The 28000-nt window shown below is 37.2% G+C and overlaps 1 protein-coding gene across 21 annotated transcripts in view; it reads right to left on the bottom strand.

Moving 5' to 3' along the window:
* NRXN1 (neurexin 1) overlaps positions 1-28000 on the bottom strand; it is a 725925-nt gene that overhangs the window by 364517 nt on the left and 333408 nt on the right. For all 21 annotated transcript variants that reach the window (XM_087774526.1, XM_087774528.1, XM_087774537.1 and 18 more), the window contains 3 exons: positions 15546-15668; positions 10357-10738; positions 9638-9828 (listed from right to left, as the gene is read on the bottom strand). In XM_087774526.1, the coding sequence (XP_087630652.1) occupies positions 9638-9828; positions 10357-10738; positions 15546-15668 (696 nt within the window). The remainder of the gene's footprint in view (positions 1-9637; positions 9829-10356; positions 10739-15545; positions 15669-28000) is intronic.

The raw sequence follows: 28000 nt of genomic DNA, 5'->3' as shown, positions 1-28000 counted from the left end.
GGAAAGTCTAATCTTGAAAGAAAAAAGTTCTCACTTTCTTCAAGTCCTTCATAAAACAGATGACTTGCTGTTACAAGATCAACAGAAATCACTTTGTAGTATCTTAATAGTTGCATGATGAAGTACGAGGTGGAACTCAACATAAGACAACCTACACAATCCCAACTCATGGTATTTTTGAGGCAATCGAAATGTGAAAATAAATTACTCTCGCACAAGCTGAATATGCACTGACTTAAACACAATAAACATCATCCTGATCTTGAATCAAGGGATATTGTCTCAAATGAAAATGTCAGGTAAGCATCTAGATACCTTTGACATTCAATGAAATACAGGAGCCTACTTGTTCTTAATGACCTTCTCCCCTCTCCAACATACAACAGCACCTACCTACCATTTACTTTGTGCAATAGGCAGAGTGATGACTTTTCTTTCAGATGTAGGTTTTCAACACACACTTTAGAAAAGGAATTGGGCCTGAACAGCAGGTAAGTGGTGATTCTAGAGTATCCCCCCTTCATTATTCATGACTAAATATTTACTTTTTGTTTCACATAAAAAAATTATTTGATCCTTTAAAAATGTTGATGAAATATAATTGTTCTTTTTTGAATAAATCAAGAAGCCCGCTGTGATCATAACCTGGTAATAAATTGAAGGACAGTTGACAAAGACTTAAATGATGCATCCACACAGCTTCTACAGCACATACGCTCCAGCATATGGCTTTTCAAATCTCCCTTTACAGTAGAGAATATGCACTTGCTGCGCATTCACAGGCCTGTTTGGTGCTAGAGCCAAGCATGACTGAATTTCGTCTACCACTTACAAAGGCACTTGAGGGAAGACATGAATGTGTAAACCTAGTGTTTTATACCCACTTATTCACTTCAAAGAGTCCATTCTATAGGTTCAATATTGATTTGTGGTTGAAGTCTTTTGGTTTTGATGTGATTTCTTTTTGGCGGGGGAAGAAAAGTAATCTTTTCAAATATTTTTCCTGTTGGAGGGATGAATTCCATTACTTTTAGACTCTCTCTCACCTAAAAAGGGAAAGGGTGGCTAGTTTACTTGTCCAGGGTCTGCCGAGTTATCTGTTCCTTCAAATACTTTGGGCAAGAGGCAGTTGTATGATGTGACAGGCAGTACCTTCTGTCTTCCACATTCCCTGTACTGATAACCAAGCAAGACAAAATGGTTACAGACAAAAACCAGAATTTATGGATTAGCAAGTTGCTCTTTTGGGAAGGAATACAAAAACTGATCTTTTCAGCTCAATTCTATACTGCCTTCAGTATCTTCCCTGAATACCCCATTAAAGTTATTAAAAGAAAAGAAATCACTAGCACTGGAATGCCAGCATTGTGGGTTTTCTTTAGTCATCCTTATTGGCATATAGGACATATTGCAGTTACCTGTCAAGAGAATTTAACTTTGAAGATATTTCCTCCCTTGGCTGATATTGGTTTTTACAGTTTCATTGTAGCACTGCACCCTAATCCACACTGACAGAAAAAAAGGCAGCGAGGATTAAGAGGTACCAGAGAATTCACAGTTGATGGATGCACCAGGAAGAGTACCTTACAGATTTCTTTTGCCACAAATTTCTACAGAGATACACCTGCTGCTCTACCTTTCTCCAAGTCTCCCAATTCCATCACGCTACTCATAACCATGCTACTCTCATAACTGCATTGAAGGCTTTCTGCACTTGGTACAAATGTGCTTCTGTCTAGAAACTTCTTCTCATGTTGTTGCTATGCTGCTCACTATTTTACATCTCAGCTCTGCTAGATGTGCTCTCCCCATCTGCATTCACCTCTTGGTGCTCAGTTTTCATTCCTTTTACACTTTTTGGCTCTGTTCAGACCTGCTCAATGCTTATGCAAATATGCTTATGTTTCACAAGCAAGTAAAGCAGTGTGGTAGAAACTGGGGGGGGAAGGGCCGCAACAGCAATGACACGATAATGTCCTTAGCAGCTAAGTTTTCAACAGACAAAAGTAGATACTCAAAAGGTAAGTGCTCAAATCTGATCATTCCCTTAGATTTCTCCAGGTTAAAATCTACAGTTTCCTCAACAATCCCATTTCTCAAACAAGAAACAGTTACACAAAAACATTTAACTTTTTCTTGACAATAACAGTTCTTAGATTCCCAGCCACATATGTCGTCTCAGTATTGGGCCCAATTCTGTTTAATATCTTTATCAATGATCCGAACGAGGGGATCAAGTGCACCCTCAGTAAGTTTGCAGATGACACCAAGTTGGCCGGGAGTGTTGAGCTGCTGGAGGGTAGGAAGGCTCTACAAAGGGATCTGGGCAGGCTGGATAAATGGGCTGAGGCCACCTGTATGAGGTTCAACAAGGCGAAGTGCTGGGTCCTGCACTTGGGTCACAACAACCCCGTGCAACGCTACAGGCTTGGGGAAGAGTGGCTGGAGAGCTGCCTGGTGGAAAAGGACCTAGAGATGTTGGTCGACAGCCAGCTGAGTATGAGCTGGCAGTGTGCCCAGGTGGCCAAGAAGGCCAATAGCATCCTGGCTTCTATCAGAAATAGTGTGGCCAGCAGGACTAGGGAAGTGATCGTCCCCCTGTACTCGGCACTGGTGAGGCCGCACCTTGAGTCCTGTGTTCAGTTTTGGGCCCCTCACTACAAGAAGGACATCAAGGTGCTGGAGCACATCCAAAGAAGGGCAATGAAGCTGGTGAAGGGTCTAGAGCACAAGTCTTATGAGGAGCAGCTGAGGGAGCTGGGGTTGTTTAGTCTGGAGAAGAGGAGGCTGAGGGGAGACCTAATTGCTCTCTACAACTACCTGACAGGAGGTTGTAGCGAGGTGGGGGTCGGTCTCTTCTGCCAAGGAACAAGCAATAGGACAAGAGGAAATGGCCTCAAGTTGCACCAGAGGAGGCTTAGATTGGATATTAGGAGAAATTTCTTTACTGGAAGGGTTGTCAAGCATTGAAACAGGCTGCTGAGGGAAGTGGTTGAGTCCTCATCCCTGGAGGTATTTAAAAGATGTGTAGATGTGGTGCTTACGGACATGGTTTAGTGGTGGACTTGGCAGTGCTAGGGTTAACAGTTGGACTCGATGACCTTAAAGGTCTTTTCCAACTTAAATGATTCTATGATTTTTCTTTGCTTCTTTTTGCCCCCCTGAAGACTAGATGGAAAGCATTGGCATTGAAAAAGATTAAACAGATGTAAAAGCAAAGCAGTCTGCTTGTCCAATGAACTGTGAGGAAAGTTGGCGATGCATGTTAAATGGTAAATAATAAAATCTAATTGCCATATAAATGCGTGTGGTAATCCATCTCCCACAGAATTGATGCTATGCCAATTACTCTGTATGAGGGGGATGGTTGTGGTGGAGAGGTGAGGCATTCAAGCACATCAAACATCCTTCATTTCTTCCCTGTTCTGACCACTTTTATACATTGTATACACCTGAAAAATAGACAAAAATCTAATCAATCAGGAATTTTCATGGTATAGTATACTCAGATTTCCCTTCCTACTGATATTCTTCTGAAATCATTTACTCATTCCCTGCTTCAATAGCCAACACATGCTCTTAGCAAAGCTTGTTTTCCAAACAGTGAGGAATTCTCCACATAAAGCTACCAAAAAGCTGAGAGGATAAACATTCTCATTTTGAATGTAGGTTTGCAGAGGGAAACTTTTAATCTAGTATTACCAACTTCTTGATCAAGACAATCACCTCCAGACTCTGAGGATGTAACACGAAGGAGCTCTTTCGCAAAAAAGGACTGTTCAGACATAATACCAAGATCCATGAGGACGGTGCTCTCATACCCATGGCAGCGCATTTTGAAAACAATTTTATGACATGCTTCTTGGCCTGGGGGGTGCTAGGATTCAGTGGGATGTATTTACGCTAAATATCCAGAATTTTTCTGAGTTTTAAAAGCACACGTTTCCTATATTACCTTTAGCATAACTTTTACTTAGTATTCCAGAAGGGCTTGAAAGAAACTCCACAATCAGCACCAGAAATAACCTGCATGCCAAACAGCTGTTGAAATGTAGGCAAATCTATACATTTGTATGTGTGTAAGAGACTGAAAAGAACAGAGGAGAAGAAGCAGGAAGCAGAAAGCAAAAAGTTTCTCTCGCCACGGAGTGATCTGAAAGACTACTGCAATGTTGTTGACTTCACAGAGCTCAGCACAAACACTAGAGTATTTTGTTTGATTTTTATTTAATCTAGAAGTACTGGAGTAGATTTTTAATTTTTTCCCCATCTCATAATTTTGGAAAACTGGATACCATTTCTGAAGGCTTAGCATTGCCAAAATTATTTTCACAGCCTGGTAGACAGCATAGCTGTTTAGAAGCAGTATGAGACAAGTTGTAAAGAAAGGAGGATAAAGCAAGAAAGGAATTTGCATTAGACCAGGTTGTCCAATCTCCTATTGTTAATCTGCCCATATATCTTTGCTACACAGGAAGTCTCAAAGAAGAGCTCCCAGTTTTAAGATCCTTATTTTTCCATCTGTACAGAGGATGCTTTCCCAACACTATCAGAAAGACAACATCTGCCGTTGTCTACTGCAACAGGTCACATTAGGAAGATCTATTTACTGTTGATAGTATTTCGAACTATGCATTTGGAATAGAACATTATTTCTACATGAAGAGTTCACAGCCCACTGGCAAGGTCATTACAATCCGTTCATGCATGTTTATTTGAGAAATTTAAGCATTAATACTTGTTCATTTGTACAAATTTGCATTTTTATATAAAATAATACTTTTCTGTGCTTCTTAAAGCTTTGTTTCTTAGTAATAGAAATATGAAGGATCACTGTCATTGATAGAAACCTTGTAATATAGACAAGAACTTATAATACAGCAACAATAATAATGGACTTGGGATAAAACAATAGGGACAAATACTATATGAAATTGAAATAATTTCAATTTCCATTGCCTGAACAAGAAATCTTCTTTATGATCAAGACTAATTTATCTCAGTTTGCATAGCATGAATAATCTACTTTGACAGGCAAATGAAACACCAACAGATTAAGTGACTATTACGAATCATCAATGAATATACCAGGCCAGTAGATCTACTGATAATTTAGTTAATTGCATTAAAAGTTTACAAGTATGAATTAATTGCCAAGTGAGTCTTTATGTACATGGAAAAAGTATATTTAAAGTGCATTTGCAAAACGACTAAGGTGCTACCAGAAATTAATATGATTACTTTTCTTTCAGATGCTTCAGACTAGGCTGTTTTCACATTATTGGAGAAAACGGCAAATGAAAAGGCAAACGTATATAGGAACAGCACCCATATCTCACAAAGGAATAGAGGAAGCCAGAGGGCAGTGAAGAGCTACAGAAATAAAACAAACAAGAGATCCAGACAGGATTTCTAAATCCAAGGAAGTTGATTCTGTTGCATGGTCTAATACGAACAACATTTTTTGAGGATGCAATGATATAATGGAACAGGAATAACCCATGACTTAGAATGGACTCTAAAATTGACATTTGGAAAGGCCATGTGGAAGAGAATAACAGAGTGAGACACGTTGAAAGTATGGATGTCAGTTCAAAAAAGCAGGCCTTAAAGATGTATGAAATGTTGCACAGGCAGAAAAAAAAATAATCAAGCCATAAATGTTGAGTTGGGTAGGATTTTTTTTTTTTTTGTGATGGTGATTTCCTTTTAAAAAGAAAACATAGTTAGCCCAATATCAAAATTAGGATGACTGCAGTTCATCCTAGAGGATACATCACAGCTAGAAAGTTTGCAATAGGATGGGATACTGAAGTGCTGAAACTACCAACTCCTAGAAAAGTTTGTAACTATTTATTGTTAAATTTAAAATAACAGCAGCATTCCTTAGCTTTTCATTTTGTAAGAGTGCAATATTTCAACATTTCATCTCAATTTATAAACAATTAAAATGCTAAAATATTTTAATTTTCTGACAGTCATTGTGAGTGGATTCTTGTAGGTTTTTGCTGTTTAAAGAAAGTGTGTGGAAGCTTTGCAGATTAAAGTAGTGCCTACATGTGCCTATATGTGCAGGAGGAAAGGAAAAAGGTGCAAAAGGAAGAGTAAACCCTAGAAGCTAAGTGGATACAAAGTGATGCTTGAGGATGTTCCTCCTCCTTGAAAGCAGATCATGTGTCTTCAAATATTTATAAAAAAAAAAATTCTGACAGAACTCCAATTTCCCACACCACAGGAAGAAAATGTGGAGAGGGAAGAGGCATTACAGATGTTCTAATACCTACAGTCTGAACAAAGGAGACATCTTTTCTTTGGCAACAGCAAGGAACAAGAGCGTAAGTCAAATTCCACTTTCACTTGCATTTTTGGGCCCCTTTGAGGCTACACGGACCCCTCAAGACTGTAAGAGCACAGCATCAAGTACAGCAAGCAAGAATTCTCCTCCACCCAACTATTTCGGTCTGTGAAGGCCTTGAATTGTAGCCACGCTAACCATCGGAGTTATACTGAAAGCAGGACAGGGAATCTGCTCATGAAATACATGAATGCAAATTTGCTGTGTAACTGAATGTTGGCAGGCTTGAGCTGTATTGCCTTTGCTGTTAAGACTTACTTATCTTCACGGGTTATCTGCTAGAACTGCCCCTGAGTACACTTTGCTAATTTTCTCTGCTAGGAAAAATAACACAGTTCTTGGAATCCAAAGACAGAACTATTTTCACTCATTTATTTGCCTCCAATTTATAATTTGCCCATCTAATTACAGCAATAATTAAACTGGAGAATTTAACAGAAATGTTTCCACAGGTACCCACTCCAACCCACTGAAATTGTACCAGAGCTTATGTAGGGAACCCATGTCTGTAATAATGGACTTTCAATGTTATATAGCCAAATCCTACACCCAAAAGGAAACGTATAGTGGAAATTCTCTCCCATACTTTTATGGCAACTGTCTGCTTTCCCAGACAACTGGCATCCTGTGCAGGCTCTACAACACAATCTGTGTCATATCTTCATACTGAATTTGCTGTGTATTTGCAAAAAATGGCATTTATTGAATTATCTTTCCAGGATTAGCTTGGATTTCAGCATCTGAAATCTAGTAACTCTACAACTACTCATAAAGGCTGCAGATTCTATATTATCTGTACACATATTTCACCTGATGCTGACTCTGGTTACACAGAATTATTGATATCACTAGCGGGAAGAATAATTTTGAATTTGCTTTGTTGCTAGGGCTAAAATAATATAGGAGAATGAATTAACCATAGCTGTTTGTATTGGTAAAGCGTATGGAGTGTTTATAGCATAACAGAGATGTGTCACCATAAGAAACACTGACATAAAATAGAAAGGAACAAGCTACTGGAAAGCATTTCAACTGAATACAAAGGAAGAAAAAATAATAATGGAAGGCAATTTTTTTCCCCTTTTTAGCCTGCTGGATAAAATGTATCAGCTTGAACTCCCCCAAAAATCCAACAAAAATTCTCATGATTATGCTGTGCCATATTTAAAAGGAAGCTGACTGAGCAAAATATAATAGAATACGTTAAAAAATAAAATTAAACATACTACCATGAGAAGACAGAGGTTGAGGACCTGTGTACGCTAGACAGTTTGAGAAAGGTGCTTACTATATATTACTGTACTGAATATGTCAGGCTTGTTATTCTTTTACTAGCCACATTTCCTGGGTAGTGAATTACAGAAAATCAGCATCTAATACAATTCACCTTCCTCACTTCAAATCTCAGTATGTTTTTTTCATGCTCTTCAGGTTTTTTTCCACTGGAATTCAAGGTTAGAAAATGCACCAGCTATGGAAACAGTTTTACTTCAAAAGGGTAAAGCAAAAGTAGAATTTTCAAAGTGAAGAAGACAAAGGAATGTTGCATTTTATAGGTTATCCTCGCTGATGAGCTTTCTCTGTGAATGCGCTAAGCAGTGCATTTAGTGAAATAACAGTGCCCTCTAGTGCTTTTATTAAGCACATCGTTCAAACATTTTTTCTTAAATAAAGCAACATACTAAAAAGCCTCATTCAGTTTGAAGATGATGTAGAATGACTGTGTTAACTTAGTTAGTTAACAGAATTATTTTTCCTACTCGTGTCTAATCAATACACTAGAAATAAAACAGATTAAATACACATACATACATATGCATATGCATAAGTAGTACTTACTATTGCAAAAAAAAAAAAAAAAAGAAAGAATAAGGTGGATGCTTTCTCTACAGCATCAAAAATAAAGTTGAAATATTATATTGCCTCAATAAACATCGACCATATTTACAAGAATGCAAAAATGAGAAAGAACATGGCACACGTTTCAAATACAATTTTGAGAATGGAGCGTGAGCCATCCAAAAAGCTTTAATTTATAAACCAAGCATTTCTGATAAAGAGGCTCTTATTGAAGATTATGACATATCAAGATACAGTTTTCACAGTCTTTCTTACAATCTTAATAGCACTTTCAAGTGAAGCAAACATGTAAAATATCACCAAATCCAGAATAATTACTAAGGTCAGCTCATTATCTGTGACTCAGAGGTAGTTAAAAGAAAATCCAGCAAGGAATAAGCTCTTGATGGAATATTAATATCTACTTTGAACATCCTGGCTTTTGAAATGTTAGATTTTCTTTAACTGTTATGAAATTTTGGTTTTCCTAACAAGAACTTTTACAAAGAATGTTAAAATACACGATACTTTTTCACATGACCAGAACATATTTTCTTAGGTCTGTTTAGGTAGGCAGTATTTTAAAAGTATACTTATATATCCTTTCAAAAAGATATTTTCCCCTGATGCAAATTAGCTTTTCAGAAGCTCATCCTCATAACTAATACTATTACTTATTTTAAAATATACATATATATCAGTTTGGCTTATAAAAATGGATCTTAAAAATCTAGCTGGACCTATAAAATGTAGGTTTAGACCTATAAAAGAAAGTTTATCCCATCCTGCAACAACACATTACATATTTAGGTGAGTTTATGGTTCAATACATCTGGCAACTTGTATTTATAACTGATGCATTAGAGGACTGCCATATAAGATTGCTTTACTTACAAGACTTTTTATGATACCAAAATACTTCATTGTATTTATTTTCCCAACAAAAGGCAGGTTTTATGTGGAATACTTAAAAGTGGGGACAGGTCAAAATGTTCCTCAATTCTCTAACACAGAGATCATCAGCTCCGCAAAGCTTTTGTAGTCATACTGTAAAGCTTGGGCTGTGGTTTCTGCATGCCACTTACATAACTTATGTTCATGTAAAAATCAAGACTTTTTCGTAGACATTTTAGAGCTCCTTTAGTCCCCCAATTATATTTTGGTATATATGGACCACTCTGTGTTCTTACTATCTGCTACTTTTTTTCCTGTGACATTCTCACACATTTAAAGTAGTACCTAACTGTGCAGAACTACTAATAAGCTGGCATTGTCAGGCTAACATAAAGAAGATGTCATCTCTTGTGATCATATTAATTATTATCCAATAAACCACTTCAGATAGTATTACAAAATTATACAAAATTACATACGCGATTTATTCAGGTTATCATTCTGTAATGACCCTCACACTGTAGGTTATACAGGAATTACTGTACTTACTTTTGAGGTCTAAATTTCTGGCTCCTGCTGTGCTCTGTGTTGTGATTTTAGTGTCAATCTTTACAGTGTGGAGATTGCTGATATCCCTTGATATCATCACATTATGCCACTGGTTGTCATTCAGAGGTTTATTAGAACTTCCTTTGATGAGATTTGCACCATTTCCCAAGTCAAACACATAGTGTAAATACCTGGGAAAAGAGAAAAAATTGGAAAAGTTTCCTTTTTCTTTACATAGCAAGGGGGCACTAATTAACATGTCTAATATTTCCTATTTCCTTGTACTCCTCAGTAGTGCTGGTAAAACCAGAAGACAACAATGAATACCAGATGGGGAAGCAACCTTAATTCAGAGTAGTCACCATTCGTTTAGATGAGCTGAGATGCAGTCCCAAGTTCCTGGAAAGTAACGAGCACTCCATGTACCAAAACATGCATACATACGTAGAGAGAGAATAAGAGGAAGGCTATAAACTAGTAGTTCTTTGTGGTAAACACTATAGAAGTTATACCTATTATTTACTTTCATATTTTTCAGGCATCTAGCTTCATCTGAAAGAAAAAGTCACAATAAAGCATATGAAATTTATCATGAAGAAACATTCATCAATCATGTCCAATCAGACAAATGATTTGTATCCTAAATTTTCCCTTGTATTTCTCCTGTATATATATTTTGAATAGACTTTTTTTTTGTCATTATGCTAATCCATACATACCCTTTTACTAATTCAACCACAATGAAATCATTTCCATCGCCGCTGTTATAAAGTATCAATCCATCCAGAGAGGTTGTTTTGAACTGGAAAAAAAGGTGCATAGATGTATATGCTTGTAGCGTGGCCAGTGCAACATAACTTGCTTTTGTTTTAAAGGTTACAGGGTCTGCTATGATGTTCCTGAATCCAAATCTTGCATTTAGCTCACAATAATCGATGTCTCCATTTTTACATAAGTCAATGTACGCCATGCCATTAAATGTAAGACTCTGTAGATGCCCAATAAAATTAGAAGGCACAGAAGATAGATAGCGCCGTTCTGTTATTATTCCTGTTTCTATGTTGTGGAATTCCAGTCGCGTGTGATCACCAGCCATTTGACCTTTAAACAGTAGCAAGAAAACGCATGTTAGCATCTGAAATGTACAAAAAGTACACCATGTGATTAAGCATCTGCATCAATTTCACACTTTTCAGAATGTGCAAGGCCAATTATTGGCTCCAAAGAGGATTCTTCTAAATTCATCCAAACTTCTGGTAAACATCTGGGAGCCTTTCCACTGAGTTCAGTATGTTTGTATAAGGCCAACAGCAAGATTTCTAAACTGAAGCACAATACCACAAGCATATCAAACTGCCAACAAAATCCCTCACTTTTGTTACACTTAACCAGACATGTAGTTTTACTATAAGCAAGTGCAATTAATTAACGCAACGTGAATAACACAAAGGCAAATCTCAGAGCTAAAACTACAATGTTAGAGTTTCATGGAAGAGAGGCATAACAGTTTGGGGGATATTACTCCATATGTTTTGCTTCAAAGTGCATGATAGGCAAGTGGAAGGAAGGATTCCTGTTTAAGCTGCCTTGGGTACATTAATGCTGGCCCTGCTGCAAAACCCTGTGCTGCAAGGGTGGACAGAGCCTTCCTTAAAAGCAACTAGCTTTATACCATGGGGATAAACTGTGGGAGAAGGGGCAGAGCCTGAGATGGACAAAGCAGAAAGCCTGCAGCAAGGGTGTATGCCAGTGTTTTGTAACCCTGAAAACAGCAAGGGACTTGCTTACATCAGAAAGGTGGTGAAAACTAAGCCTCACAGCTACCTTTGAGTCTTTCTTTGTCATGCAAGGACTCCTGCTCTGCAGAAAGCCTGAAATTTGCTGACTGTATAGGTAATCTGAAGGAAAGGATCAACACTGCCAAGGTACACTGCATACAGGTCAGGTAAGTTTTTAAGCTAGTTATTAAATACCTTACCCAGCACATCAAAATTGTGTCCACTGAAGAGTTCCCTTTTCTAACGGAGCTTAGGGTTTTTTTTCCATGCTTATTTCAAAGAAGTAGGGCAGTACTATCACAAGGCTGATTCATGGTCACGTTGTGTGGGTATGATGACAAAACCAGCTTTTTATTACTAATCAATTTTACCACTTAATCTACCTTCCCACAGTTGCAGTGCAAAAGTGTTGACAGATAGAGTTCCCTCTGTCCTTCCCTGAAGATACTATTCTAAGAGGAGAGTGTGAGCTCTGCCCCAGGCTGGATGTGTTTAGTGGTGGTGCAGAAAGCCCTGAGGCAGGCTTAGACAGCTGTACCTTCATAGGTTTTATAAGCAAGTGTCTGCGTATGCGTTTGTGAACAGGGAAAGGATAAGGGCAAGATGAATGTAGATACCTGGGCTTTGCCCAGGGAGGTGGATTCACAAGAAGGTTAAGTCACAGCACTGAGATGCAAATACAAGTATTAGTGAAGTTACAGTGAAAATAGGTCTGCAAGCTTTAATACAATTTAAAAAAAAAACCAACTGCTCTAATAATTTATGGTAAGTATTTACAAGCAGCTTGCTTAGCTTCAGGATGCATTCTGACCTAACTCTACCGATGTCATTGAGCACCATCAGCATCTGGGATCTGCAGTCATACAGGCTGAGCACTGCAAGAGGCACCTTAATCCCCAAGGACAGCCGCCTTAATCTTCTTGTTTCTAAACATCAGTTCTGAAGATACCACTTCTCCTGATGTATTAGCAAAGGTGGGTTCTTCGTTGCAGTAATGAGTCAGGGAGTTGGCTTGAAAAATGCCAAACCTGTAACTTTCTGCAAGGCCAAGAGCTGTATATTGCATCGCAGCTAGAGAGCTTAAGATCATGTTTTAGAGGAGGAACATTACGTATTCCAGTCTTATATCACTTCAGATGGCATTGCATAAATGTCATGGCAAAAATCCACTAAGCTTTGGCCTGTAGCACAGTATCCTCGCTACATTCACTACCTTAAATGTATTTCTTTCTTGAGAATAGTAATAAAAAAGTTCCAGAATCTGGGCTCACATCCCAAAACTCCCTCTAACATTTCAGTTGTATAAACATGTTAACAGGGCTTGAGACTTCATATAATGCTCCACAGTATTTGCAACTACAGCAATGAAGAAAAAGAGAGAGACTGCACTTTGTGTGCTTTAGAAGGTTGGGTTTTATTTTTTGTTTAGTGTTGTTGTTTGTTTGTTTGTTTTTAACTTGTCAGGTTGGCGCACAAAATGCATTACCTGTTACAACACTATGGGACATACAAAAGGCCAAGTGAATTTCTGTTCATAGGCATAAGCTAGGTATCCTTCCCATTATCCAGCTGTAGTGACCTCCTTCAGTCCACTTTTATTTTCTATACATTTCCAGAAAACTAAGTGCATCAGGACTGCAAGTATTTAAACCCTTGTATAATGAGTAAAGTTTTCAAAACCACCTGCATGACTTCCAATGAAAGCCAGGTATGATTCTGAAAGATACTATTTACCCATGCACAAATTATGCATTCATCAAAGATAACTAAGCTCAGCACATGGATGAACAGGCGATATTTTATAACATGTAAAAAATTGAAAGTGAGGCTGAATTATTTAATGGCTTCCCCTCCAGCTTAAGCTTTCTGGATCTGATTTTTTTTTTTTTTTCACATGTGACACAGGAAACGGAATCACAAGAGGAAAAACACAGTGCATGGCGGGGGGAAGCTGGAATTTTTGGGATAAAGTCCATTTTTTCCTCATGTTCCAATTAGATTATAATAATCTTTCACATGAATAACTACCAGGTTATATTTTAACCACATTTCTGATTGTTGGGACATCTGAAGAAAAATTCTAAGCAGTTTAGAGCATGAGCACTCCCACCTGATATGGCAACTCTTTCACTACCCCTTTAGGAAATTCAAAGCTACTACATATTAAATTCCATTGTGTACATTTGACTCTCTACCAGATGGGAGTGAAAACATAAGCTCATGAAGGCTTTGGCAACACACTGTGTTGGGGGGGGGGGGCGGGAAAAAAAGGGCATAGTGACTAGAAAATGTAATATTCCTGGGACTAATAGCAGGTTCCCCGTGTTATCAGACTTTCAAGTTCCCTCTAGCTCCTTCTCTCATGCCAGTTTCCTCCTCATTGATGGAGGAGGCCACAGATGGGCCACACAGCTTCCTGCAGGGAATTTAGGAAGACTTTGGTTGACAAGGAGGCAACTGAAAAGACTCGCTGGCTTTAACAGACAGAATAGAATAGAATAGTTCAGTTGGAAGGAACCTACAATGATCATCTAGTCCAACTGCCTGACCACTTCACAGCTGGCCAAAAGTTAAAGCATGTTATTAAGGACATTGTCCGAATGCCTCTTAAACACTGAGAGGCTTAGGGCATTGACCACCTTCCTGGGAAGATTGTTCCAGTGTCTCAGCTATTTGCCGAGACCATGATATTCGATACTAACTACAGTTACCCACAATGAAGAGTGATTATAAGAATTTACAGTCCTCCGTTCTTTACTTATTACTTCACCTGACTAGACTATATATGACCGAAACCTCCTGTTTTCATGTTAATCCTTCACATATATTTTGAACTTTTCTGAAGCTGTGCTGAGCAACTGGGACTGAGCCCAAAGGTGAAAATAGTACTTCTTGGTGGTTTTGTAACCTGTAGTATTCGTAAATAAAATATCTGCTATGAGGAGCCCAGGATATCCGCATTTGGTTTTAAATGCCATATTTTATTCAGACCTAAAGAGCTTCCTCTAATTAGAAAAAGGTCCCCAAAGTAGCCTTATTCGAGTTGCCAGTTGAAGCAGCAAGATGATGATATTTTTCAGTATAGTTCCTCCAGTACTATATATTAATTTTCATAAAGGAAATAACTGGTTTAGACCATCTGCTTTCTTGGGAGACTGACCCAAAGCATCATCACATACACAGACTAAATTTTTGCTTCACCTCTGGAAGATCTATTGGTAATTTCTGATTCTAGAAAATATGTTTTTGCAGCTATATGAATACATTGCAATTCTTTTTCTACCATTGACATGGTCTTCAGTGTTCTGCTGAGGTGAAAGACGACTACTAAAGAAGGTGCTTTCCTTTTAAAAAAACCATTAAAATTGTTACCATTTTAACAAAGCTTAAAACCAATGATAAAAGCTATTTAATACTACATGGAAACAAAGGAAAATACTAAATAGCTAACACAAAATTAGGCACATGGTATTGTACGGGGAATCGGGGCCAGAAGCCAGGTCTGTTGCTATTAACAACATATATGTAAGCCTTATCTTTAAGAGAAAAAAAAAAAATCAAAGTCTTCTCTATTATCACTTCTGATAATATATACATAGGAATATATTTCTAACATCTGCTGGCATTCATGTCATGTTTTTTTCTCCCATCCCAACTGCTATTTTAGTATTTGAGAAAAACCTGTTGCCTAATGTTTAATTATTGAAGACAGCTGATGCAAGATTTAGAACACAACAGAATATCCTTCAAACATTTATGAAATTCTTTCCTACAGCAATGGCTTAGAGTTTAACCTTAGTATAAATTCAGTGTGCTGTCAAAAGCATTTTACTTGCCTTCTCATTAGTGATGTATCAAACGACTTCTCTCCAATTACTGTATAAAAACATTCATTTAAGTCAGCATGGAGGTTTTCATTAATTTCAATAGCAATGTTACAGTAATATTAATATGAAGTGTAATAACTCACTTGTAGTAGCAGTATTTCAAGATACATAACATGGATTTTTGATCTTACCCAAGAAAAGAAAAAAATCATCTGTTGCTTTCAGATAAAGGCATTTTACTTCTGTCATTTTTTTTGTTTTGTGTTTCCCCCCCAGTAACACGGAGTCACAATGCCACACTACCTGTCATGGCCTGCTGGTCATCCACCATTAACTTTAAACTTTTTCCTCGCCGAACAACACGCACTGTGTGCCACTCATTGTCATTGAGGTTATAGCCAGCAAAAAGGGTTTCTGGACCTTTGCCTGTAGGATATGCCAAACAGTCATTATGCAATCTTTAAATCAGTTTACATGTGAACCTCACAGAGAAAGAGAGAGAGAGACAGAGACACTGGCTGGGCAAATGTTAAAAGTCATATCAAGCAAAAAAAAATCACGAAGTATAAGCAAACCTCAAAATATAGAGCTACTATGTTAAAACACTTCTACTGTATATTTAACTATATAAATGTATTGTATATGCACATTAAATATGAACCAGGTTGTCATAAATAGGCACAGTCAACATGGATTTAGTTACGCATTTTCCAGTCATGGAAGAAATGGAATTATTGCAGCCAGAAGAACTTCAGCATGTGTTTACAAAACTGGATTTTTGTTCCTTCATTAAAAATAGTTTGGGGGAAAGGTACAAGGGGTAAATGTGTGTGCATGTGTGTTATATTTTTCTTAATCTATGTCAGCTTCTCAACCTATATTTGTTTATTAGGACTTCTCAGAAGATCATCTATTACCTTATCACCCAGATGACTTGTTAATATTCAGATCCAGTATCTTCTCATGTTAGTGGACCTCCAAACCATACTTTCCTTTTTCATTTAAGGGATACCTTTTTTTTGTAATCTGCTGGTTTTGTAAGCAGTACAACAAACACTTCTGAAGCAAATATAATTCTACGTACAGCACAATGTACTTGCAAGAACTGAAGTATTCACAAATCTAGGAAACAGGATACCTTTAATACCTAGGAAAAAATCTCTCAGAAGAAAATTATTATGGAAATTTTCCCTTGCACTGTTGGCCAAGAAGAGAAAGAAAGAGAAAAGTCCTGACTATGAGCTATCATTGATATGGGTAGGTGATTGACCAAGCGTTGAACCAATCAATCAAAGCTTCTGTGCTCAAACCTGAGTTACTGGACCTATGTGGTGACTGTCCAAAAGGTAAAGCTAATCTGCAATTAACAAATCACATTCTTGCAAGATAAAGACCTCCCAGGCCTGTTTTTTAGTTCCTGTGGCATAATAAAGGCTGATGATAACTAAGAGAGACATATAATAAAATAACATTTGACATGAAAACATTAGGGTTACACTGAGTCAGACCATTACCTCCACTATGTCTTTTCAGGTGACTACATCGCATTTTACAGACTTCTTTTAAAAAGGGATACGCCACTGGCTCTGAAACTCTCCCACATTTCTTTTTGGATTCTTTTTCACCCAGTGCAGGCTAACTGTGCTGGAAGAGGTCTATTAATACAAGGGTACTATATGACACTGTCTAAAATCAAAGCCTCTCTGACTTCAGGACTACACAGAGGAAAAAAGCCATTAATAGCTTGATGTGGCTGTTCAACATATTGGACAGTTTTCGTCTCAGACTTTTTCTATCAGCATTTTCTATCAGCATTTTTTTAATTGCTGCTGGTTGATTGCCCTGCTTTTACATGCAGTCTTTGTTATTTTGAGCAGGTCAAGGGATCTCCAGGAATAAAAATACTAGCTACAACAAAGGCAGTGAGATTCTGATAACATCAGGTTGCTTTCTCTATGCCTCTGTATTGACACTAGGCTAAGAAAGGTGTGCAAACCCAGTAGAAAGAGATGTATACGTACTCACTGAAGTCAACTACCTGAATTGTTCTGTTCCTTACGTGTTTACTTTCTTTGACAAAAGAAAGACCAGGTTTATATACAGCTTAAGTCAATAATGCTCTCTTTGGATACAGTGATATAGATGCAGTGAATAATGCTCTTTAAGCAATTTCTAGTATTCTGTATTTTATTGGGAGCTTCAGTGGAAGCAATTTCTAGCTAGATTTGGGAGACAAGGGATAGATTTGCAAAAACCGCTTAAATGACATGAGGAAAAATTTGAGTGAGAGTCAATAGGCCTGCCTAGCAACACATCACTTACTATTATTTTAAACACATTAGCCCTTCTTCATCTATTAGTCCAAATCCTTTTTTCTTTTTTAAAAATTTTTTAAGTAGTTGAACTACAACTACTTAGTCTCCCTTATCTCACAACAGATCTCTAAAAGACCGAAAAGCATATGCAATTTTAATTTGCTTTCACATTAACAACCCTCTGTAGTGTCCCATTCACGTAAGCATGCATCAGTGTATATAAATATCAAATCCAACTTGATCGCTCACATTCATACAGGCAAATATGTGTATTATCTTTTAATGGTTAGGGACTTGTAAACTCTGCCTGTTGTAAAATTAAATGTATGTTTTCTGTGTATCAGTCTATTTCCTTTGCAAAAGTATGCCAAGTAAAAAAATCAGGTCAGAACTACCTGTGAGCTGCCTTTCTTCACAGTGCACGCAATCTGAAACTGGATTAAGGGGAACTATGGTGAAAGGGCTGTGAAAGGGATGAACTTGGGTATAACATGCTATGGGAGCAATGCATTGAAAACGCGTCCTGGCCTTGCAGAAACTAGCTACCTTGCATGGAAAAAAGGCTTTTCTTTTTGAAGCCAATCTCTAACAGAGAAGAGGCGTTTTTGCTTCGTCATAGAGTACAAGGAACTACAAAATAGCAAGACCCAGTGTCCAGGTATTGTGTATGTACCTGTCACATCACGTTGCATCCCTGCAAAGTAGCATAGTTTTCCATGGCAGCTGGAGACGTGGACAGGGAAGGACAGATGCCCACCATTCCTGTAGAGAATGTAGCATTTGGGCTGCTTCCTGGCCAAGAACATGATTTTGCATATAGAAGTATTAAATGTGCTTGTGAGCAGTGTATTTAGGACAAAATTTTCTAAATGCTTAAACACAAAAATATGTAGTCCTTGATACCACACAAGAGTACACAGACTGCAGAAGGAAACTCTCAACATATCTTGTTAAATGGCATTGGCCAACCTCAACCACAGTTTATATTAGTATTTTCCTTACTGACTTTCAAATATATTGACCTGAGATTAATTTAAATGTCATATTATTGAGATCATAACAGTTCAGACTCTTCTTCTGTCCTGGTTTATAGTGAATCTACTATAAATCTAAATCTATTAAATCATTGACTCACCAGTCTTATTCTGGCTTTACACTGATCTGATTCCACTTCATTTAAATCACACCAGCAGAAAGTGCTGTTGTATTTAAATAAGAATTGGCATATTGCCACTTTTTTGGGGGGTGGCCTTTTTTTTACTCTATTTTCTTTAAAAACAACATTAAATATCTCCCATGAGAAGAAAAGCAAGAGCCCTTATATAAAAAAAAAAAGGGGGGGAGGAGGATTTTCTTCTGTTTTCTGATACTTCCTGTAGAAGTGATTTTTTAGCTCAAATAAGAATCCAAAGACCTGTTGAAGCCTTAGACTGCAAGCTGTGAACTTTCACCTAGATACGCTGACCATATGCTGAACTCTTACCTAGCTACGTGAAGGAATGCCCTGAAACCAGTGCAAACCAGGAAGATAAGGTAGCCAAAACCATCAGCAGAAGATGCAGCTAATCAAGATAAGAAAAGGAATGACCTGCCTGGAGAGCGGGAAAGGATCCAATAAGGAATAAGAAGACCCCAGACCCAAATATTACTATTGGACCAAACCGTTGCATGAGGGGAGGGGAACTTAGACTGCAAGGGTATAATTGCCCAGGGATTTCTTTGTTCACGATTCGTCTCCAGAGGCACCCAGCTTGAGCTGCTCTTCACCGCTGTACCACTCAATAAATTCACCTGGCATATGTCGTGTCGGAGACTGCTTCGGGGAAACCTAGGGTCGAGCCTGAAGGGAGAGGAAGTGCCCGAGGGTGAGTGTGTGTGTGTGTGTGTGTAAGCAAGGAGTCGAAAAGGGTCAGCTCAATGGAGCTGCCTGCTGCAAAGGGACTCTGGTGATGTGTGTGCAGCTCCCTGAATGGTGTGTGAATGCTCAGGCGGCTGGCTGCTCCCTTAACATACTACCCTTCCAGCTGTATATCCCTCCACTCCTATTTCCCATGCTGTCCTTCCCCTGGAACTCATTTGTCTCTTTCTAGACAGGACACAGTTAATTTGCTTCATGTACCCAGCTCTCAACTCACTTTCTGAGATACTGATTCTCTCGGACACTAATACCTTAAGCATAAACCTTTTCTTTCAGAGACAGGCTGTAACCTGCAAAAATACACTAAGTATCTCCTCTTGCTTAAGTACGAAATTATCAATATCTATATATTCAGCTCTTTTCCTATTTTAAAGTCTTAAGTAACTACTAGATTTTATGCATGCCTAGTGTGAATGGATAGTACCAAATAAAAAAGTATAGGTACTTTCATGGCTCCCACAATTTGCTCATGGTCCATCATGCCAGTAAAATCTGCACATCCATTTAAAAGCAAATAATTGCTTGTACAATCTTCTTTTTACATGGGAAAATACAGACTGTGCAGCTAGCCGATAGAGGTACAAATCTTGATGACGCAATTCATTATGAACTAGAACATATAAATGTAAAGCCCCAAACGTTTAAGTTATACCTTAACTTATGCACCCAAAGTTGAGCTTTCATTGTTTTTAGCACCTCAGTTAGAACTTAACTGCCTCTGGTCCTTTTTAAAGTTAAAGGAAAAAAGTATGAACCTCCAAAAGAAAATCTAAATTTCAGCATGCTGAATATTCTAAATGTTCTCTGGAGATTTCTATTCTCTTTACTATCTTGTGAGGAGCCTGTTCAGTCTAATTCAAGCACTGAAAATTTGCTGAATTCAAACGAGCCTGATAATTGAAGGTAACACACATACTTACTTTTTCTCTTATAGATACCTATCCTGTTGTACTTAACTTGGGAGATCTTTTAACCAACTGTTTGAACAGAACATCATAAAACCAAACTGGTCACTCTGAAACAAGATACTAGCTTTTGGTATTGTACCAAAACGCATTCAAAACTAGTTGTCTGAACCAAACACAGGAATTACTGGCTCTTACAATACCATTCACCACCACCAAGGCACATACCAAAACGCCACCCAGACTTGCTTGGAGCATTCAATTGTGTGATCAAAAGTAGATATCAAATATGAAGTATCAAAAGAAAAAGTAAATAGAAACTAGCAAGAGAGACTGGATGGTTCAGTGAATGCTATACTAACCTATAGAACCCAAGTTAGTTACAGGCAAACCACTACTACCTGTTTATTGGTCAGTATAAGAAATGTCAGTGATTTCTGCCTAGTTTGCTAATGGATAACTATGCATACTACAGCAATCAATATCAGGTGGCATTTCCCATTTGAAATTTGAGAGAATAAGTGGACAAGAGGACAAAACCCTGAGGTCAAAGAATATTACTTTGAGGTCAGGGACACCAGGATTTCAGATGGAGTCTTACAGCTAAGATAATATATACATAGCAAGCTGAACTGTAAAGTGACAACAGCTGAGTGGCTCTGAGAGACACCTAAGGGTGTTATTGCAAATACCTGATGCAGAACCAGACAACTCTGTGCCATCTCATTTATCCTGCTTTCCAGGGTAAATCTAGCATACCTGTAATCTAGGCTTCTGTTCCAGCAAGCATCCAGTCTCACAGCCACTGTGCTAACCTTGTGAGGCATCTATATTATACACCAGACTGCAGCACAAAATGTTCAGAAAATATTCCTCCAGAATTAGATGCAGAAACACAAGACAAATAGGGGAAGGCATCTTAATCTTCATTATCCTTTCTATGGTCGTTGGCTGCAGAAACAGTTCTGGTCTTCCGAATCACTCATTTGCAAACTTGAATTTAAAAAGTTAATTATTACAGTGAATCAACTGTATTTTAAATGACTGCATCTGCATCATCATGAAATTCCCTGACTATGCATGTTTCTTTACTAATAGAAAAACTTTACCTTTTAAAGATCAACGAGGTGTATCAGTTTATCATTTAAAGATAATTGATAAATTAACTTGAGAAAGTCTTATTGCAGGTCAAAGAAATTGTCAACTGTATTTTCTTCCTAATGGATTAATAGAGAAACTTCCACAAGAACAACACATTCACTGAATCGTAACAAGCAAAACATATCAATCTCCACTTTTTAAATTACTTTTTAAAACAAAACCTGACATTTCAGAAATTAAAATGAAGGAGATTAGAGTTGCTAATATCATTCATTAGCCTTCATTTCGGCTGTAGAATAGATTTGCTCATATTATTTTAAGTAACAGCAATATAATACTAAATCTGTTTCTGTACATGCATTTAGAAATGCAGAAAGCTAAACAAGGTACTTTTGAAAACTCTACTGACTTCCTCTACATGACCAAACTACAAACAGACTGCGCTTAATATTGATCTAGTTCACTAGTAAGGAGACCCAGCGTACATAGTAAATGCACTGGGGAAGAAAAATCCATAGAAGAGTATAAAATACAACAAATCCAGGAATCAAGCACCATATCCAGGTCGAGGGACACAAAGTTCTCAGTAAGTCATTTGCCTAATTCTTGTCTCTCTTTCCTGTGAACTTGCTTTCCCTGCCCATGGTCTGAGCTGCTCAGTATTTCCCCTCTCCCAACTTTGTCTACCTTTTGCCTTAAGCAAGCTATTTAAGTTGGGGTGTGACAGCGCACATACTCATCCACTAATTTCTTTAAAGCTGTGAGATATTAACTGTTGGTCACACATAAGTATCTAAATAGAGCTAGGGGATCAAGGTGGGAGGGCAGAACATAGACAGATCTATTTGACTAAATTAAATCTAAGGGTTCTTGGTGTCTGCTGAGAAAGGCACTGATGATAAACCACTGTCTTGTGAAAGCTTATTCTCTACAAACAGAATGAGGACCACTACTGAATTTCACCGAGATGCAGAAAGAAAGAAGGAAAGAAACATCAGAACATAGTAAGCTTTTGTTTTGTAAGTCTTGGCCTCTAGACTTTCCTGCCACATCAAAGTATACATAGAACACATACATGTGCTCTCAAAAGTGGAAGTGTGCTTTGCTGGTTAATAATTGGGTCTATATTAAGTTGAACCCTATTTCTGAAAAAATGGTTTTGAAATTGCAATTACAACTATATGCGAACTCAGAGTACATGAGAGGATAAAACTGATTTTGTTACTGCATTATGAAATGTCTAACCCAGTTCAGAGACATTTCGCAACACATTACTTAAAACATTTATTGTTGGGAATCAGCTGCATTTTAATTTAGTTTTGTAAGTCATACATCTAAGCAAGTGAAACACAAACAGCCCTAAGGACATGTAATTTTCCTTCTTCTTGGAAATAAAGAAAAGTATCTTTTAAAAGCTAAAACCAGAAGTCAGCTAGATCCCTGCACTTTTTAATAAGAGTGCAGTTTCTCTTTTGTACTGTTCTCTAAGGATTATGACTATCAGAAAATGTGCTAAAGGTACTAAAGGTTTTATGAATCCACCCCAAGGCCCTGAACTAAAGAACAGCAAAGTCATTGAGCTTGAAAAATATGGTTGTTGCTTTTTCAGCTCACTGCTGAACATTTTCAGGCAAATTTTCAGAAATTATGTTGAACTTGACAGTTTTTTTGCTGTAGGTAAGGTGAGCGTGAACTTTCAATACATGGCAATTCTACGCTAATTTAAAGCAAGCTTCAGTGCAAGATTATTTACTTTGTATTTACTGCAGGTAGAAAAAGGTGCACTTGCAAAGATCATGCAGCATTACAAACACACTGTAAGGTCATATCCTACCTTGAATCATGCTAAATTTTTTAAAGTGTACCCATATCCTAGGTCTCTGAATTGGGATTCAGCAGATTCACTTCCACAAACTACTTGTGTGACTTTTAGTAAATCTTAATTTTTTTTTTTTTACCTTAGTTTGACATGGCTGCTGTAATGAAAAATCCCCAAAATTTTAAGCTGAATACATTCAAGCATTTTGTTTTCATTAAGTAACACAAGCACTTTCAAGTCAATATCTTCAACTTCATTCTACCTAAGCTACTGCAGTACATTAAGAAAGCAGCTATTTCACAAGCCTGCTATCTCATTTTCTCAGCCAGATGCCCAGTTCCCGGAACACTCCTGTAGCCGAGCCTGAGAAAAGATCACAGAACGATGACAGTAAGGGAAACCAGCTGGAAAGTCTGGCCACCAAGGAGACGAGGGACTTGAAGAACCTGGACTGAATCACTGCAACAACTCACCTAGACACACACTGATGCTGAATAATACGGGGAAAAAAATGCAACCAGTTTGGCTTGATAAGTGAAATAGTTTGTTTGTTTAAAGGATAATCCCCTATAAGCTACTGTACTGCACACGGAAGAACAAAATGGGAAATTTTAATTCATTTACACTACTGAAATTTTCCCATGCAGAATGCTTGTATTACAGACAGCTTTCTTATACTGAAAATTTGTTTCAATGAAAAATTCATTTTAACTCCTATTTAACAAAAACTTTGTAAAACTGGTAGCAAAAAGAATGGCTAATTCATCTGGAGTTATTAGTGTTTGCTTTTTTTCCTCCTATAACAGAAATAGGATTTAAAATTGTAAGAACTGACAGCAACTCCTGTGTAAAATAGTGCCAAGACTAACATGAAACTCCAATCTTAAGCAATACTGGAACTCAATTTTTTAAAAGTAAATATTCATTGTTCTGATATGAGTCTAATGGCAATAATGTCCAATATTCATTAATATTCATTAATATTCATTAATTCTGTGTGAATTCAGAGTTCTGTCAATAGTACTGATTTGTGAGATGTAGGCTTAAACTAAGGGAAAAAAGTCATCCTAAGATGAGTTCATTTTCTGCTTTCCCAAGAAGAGTTAGATTTTTACCTCAGCAGACTCGTTATTCTTGTCGTTCTTACCCAAACTGAAAGCCCCAAACCCTACAAAACACAAAGGCAGAAACACATACATTCCCTGTCCTGGATTTCTAGAAACGACGAGAATATTCCTCTAAGCTTTCAAAGAAATAGAAAGTGATACACCTGGCAATCTCCTTTTCCTTAGACATCATCTCTACAAGTTACTATTCAGATACAGTGCCTCAGCTTTCAGAGGAACTTTGCTGTCTCCTCTGAACCCAAGAGACCTGGAGGAATTCTGACTTGGAAGAACAATTTCACCATGAGACGTTTATCTAAATAACTTTGATAATCTGGACCTTAATCACTGATCTGCAAATCGCTGTCAATCAGCTAATAAATACAAAGAATACTGAGATACACAGCTGCTACAGGGTAGAGGTGGGTAGTCACCTATAGCAGATCTCTAAGTGTACCCTGATCATGCAGACACCCTTTACGAGTCTAAAGGCCCTGTGCTACTGTTTTTTACTGCTAAGTCTACCTCTTTCTTTCCACTTGAACCCAGTGAAGGAAAAAATAACCTAACTTACAGTGATTTTTGCAGAAAAAGTTGGTATACACTTGATTTTTTTTTTTTTTTTCCTGAGAGAATTGGAACATTTGCTGTACTTTCATTAGATTATAACTGACAACTGGAAAGAAGCAGAAACAACTTTGATCAAATGTTAGCCTTTCTGACTTTGATATTGACTGTGCCCATTTATATCAAACCACAGCTGTCAAAACTCTGAAGTACATTTAAAAATGTAAGTAAGCACAACTTAAGTATGCTTCTCTGTAATTTACCTTTTTATAAAAAACATTACCTTTATGCTTAGGCAAAAATTAACATAACAAAAAAACCACTTAAATATTTCATTTTACACTTGTATCTTACACATTGTGCTTAAGAATAAGCAGATTGGTAACTAGTTAGCACAGAAAGGAAAAGAATTTGGACTGTGACTTTATTTTAAGAATAAGCTCCTCTTAATTTACAGGTGTCTTCATCCCAAAGCACAGCTGTTATAAAGTATGTAACAACTAAATCTCACACTCATATCTTTTTTAAAAATGAAAATGCTGAACTATAACATTTTGCCTAGTTAAGGGTAAAGAGAATAATGTTTAAAGATCTGTGACTGTTGATTATTATTATTTAAATGTTTTAAAATATTTTTATACCCATCATAGATCAAAAAGCACAATTTCTTGACACTGCTTATTCTTGGATGCTTCTATGTAGACAGGATTCAAGCAAGGAGCACTAAAATAAACATTTCAGATTATTTTAAAAAATTACAAATAGATGAATACAAAGGGTGATCCCTGTTCTATAAACAGCCTCTGCTGACTTTGATGGGTATGGGATTCGTCTCTGATTTTTTCCAACTCACACAATAGATGACATATGAGGCCTACACTTATTTTCCTGCATATTCCTTAACTATTTCACAAAATACTTGCAAAACCACACTTTTTTCCAATTTGTGTATTTCTTCATCACTATGTCATGTCATTCTTGCTTGAGGTGTATCCTTGTAAAGTTTCATCACTACAGTGTAATATTTCATGATTACTTTCAGACTTCAACTTCTGAAGAGCCACCAGTTCAGCTGCACCAGATCTCATCCAGAATTTAAGATTCCTGATGTTCTCAATGATATGGGCCATAGGACAGAGCACTTGGTGTATTAACAGTAGCAGGGTCACAAAGTGAATGAGTATCTTAAGATTTCAATGCTCTAATAGTATTTTAAAAGGGTAAACAATACAAATTAACAGCTGTTTGAATCTTTCTTATAAAGAAAATTTCTTTAAAGGAAAAAGACCCAGAATTTTCCAGACTGAAGCTGTAGACAACATTGGAAATATTCTTTAAACATTTCTTTCAATTTTGAGTTAGGTCTGATATTCCTTATCCGCAAGAAATGAATCTGAATACTAATTATCAGAGAATCTATAAAAATTTCCCTATAAAAATAGCATTTTTTTCAGACATACTTCCTCAGGATTCCTGAGCCTAAAATACAGTTTATAAAATTACTACATACTTATTCCAATAAAGATTTTGTTGGGAACAAAAGTATTCAACTCTTAGATACCACATGTATTTGAGACAGTTAGCATAAGTTTAATATGGTATTTCATTAATGGTAAATTTTCAGCAACTCTTCCAGCTTCTTCATGTGATTTCTTACCCAAAAGTCAATGTGTGTTTCTTTTCTGCAAACACAGCCTTTTTCTGCATTCTGCATCAAACTTTTCACACTACATTTCGGCTGCTTCTAAACCTATTACTTTCCCAGACATATATTTATGGTGGCTAAATGAAACTGAAGTTAACTGTGACACCAGCAGTAGTGTGCTTTAGTTTTACTTTTTCATTGTGCACTTGCAACTTTTTGAGAATTTAATTTTGCAATTATGGCTGGTCAAGCATTTACATGCTAACAACACGTATGGTCAAGCATCTTTTGCTATCTGTTATTTCCAGGGTGTTACTTGCTCTATCTCTTGCAGGCCTGTATAAAACTAAACCAGCATGACTTTTAAAATTGAGTAGATGAACTTGATTTCAACATTGAGAGAATCTCTCAAATGCTCTTTTGCCATTTGTTGTCTCTTAAGGATTGTGCTCAGTGTCAGTGAATGACAATTTTTTAATTGGAAAAAACAAGTAAGCTTCTTGACAGAAGTTCCTACTTGCACTTTCTTAAGGTGCACTCTCTGTATCTTGGTTCATGTAATTTTAGGAAATCAAGAATCCACATTGTAGTCTTTTCTAGCTAGTGCTGCTCTTATTCATAGCTGATTAGCTTGTCAACTGATGTCTTAAGTGTCTTCTATCACATGTAAAACGTCAGCTGGAGATGCAAAAATACTTCTTCCCCTGAGAGCTTGTGGTGTACATCTAACATTGTTGCCTCCTGGAAAACAGCATACTTGCTTTCAAGCTGCTGAAATGTTACATAGCAAAAACTGCATGGACAATTCAAAGTATAGCAGTAACCCCAACACAAATTCAACAGGTAATTTTCACCTATACTCAATAACTATAATGCTTAAAATTTTTTTAAAACTAGACTTCTTTAGACGGTAGTGAGCATATTATCTATGCTTGTTATTCTTAATTTCTGATCCGATTTCCACAAGTCACACATAAACAGTTCATGGCATGTGAGTGAAAGATGGAACTGTTGACTTACCTATTTGGTCTTTCTTTTCCAGGCAGATTTTACTATTAGTGAGAAAAGACTTAATGTTTAGAGACGGAGAGGAACTTTTAACTAATGAAATGTTATTTCTACATACATGCACTTCACTCCTTGGACAAAAATCTCACAGAATATAAAATGAATGAGAAGTAATACAAAAAAATTAGTACAAGCTATATTAACCACAGCTCCCTCTTTTCTTTAATAGCTTTTTCTCATTCCATGTCTTGGTCTTCATCTTGTGTCTTGTTGCTTCAGTACTGCCTAGACAAATAACTGCTGAAGAATTCTTTGCACACTTCCCAAAGGGGACTGCTTCTCAGAAAGCCAACTTTATCTTGATGTCTCAACTC

Source organism: Nipponia nippon, unplaced genomic scaffold (assembly GCF_047370975.1).
Source record: "Nipponia nippon isolate SJK-2023a ecotype South Korea unplaced genomic scaffold, ASM4737097v1 scaffold_4, whole genome shotgun sequence".
NCBI lineage: Eukaryota > Metazoa > Chordata > Aves > Pelecaniformes > Threskiornithidae > Nipponia > Nipponia nippon.
The sequence above is the reverse complement of the archived record's forward strand: the minus strand, read 5'-3'. Positions and strand labels throughout refer to the sequence as shown.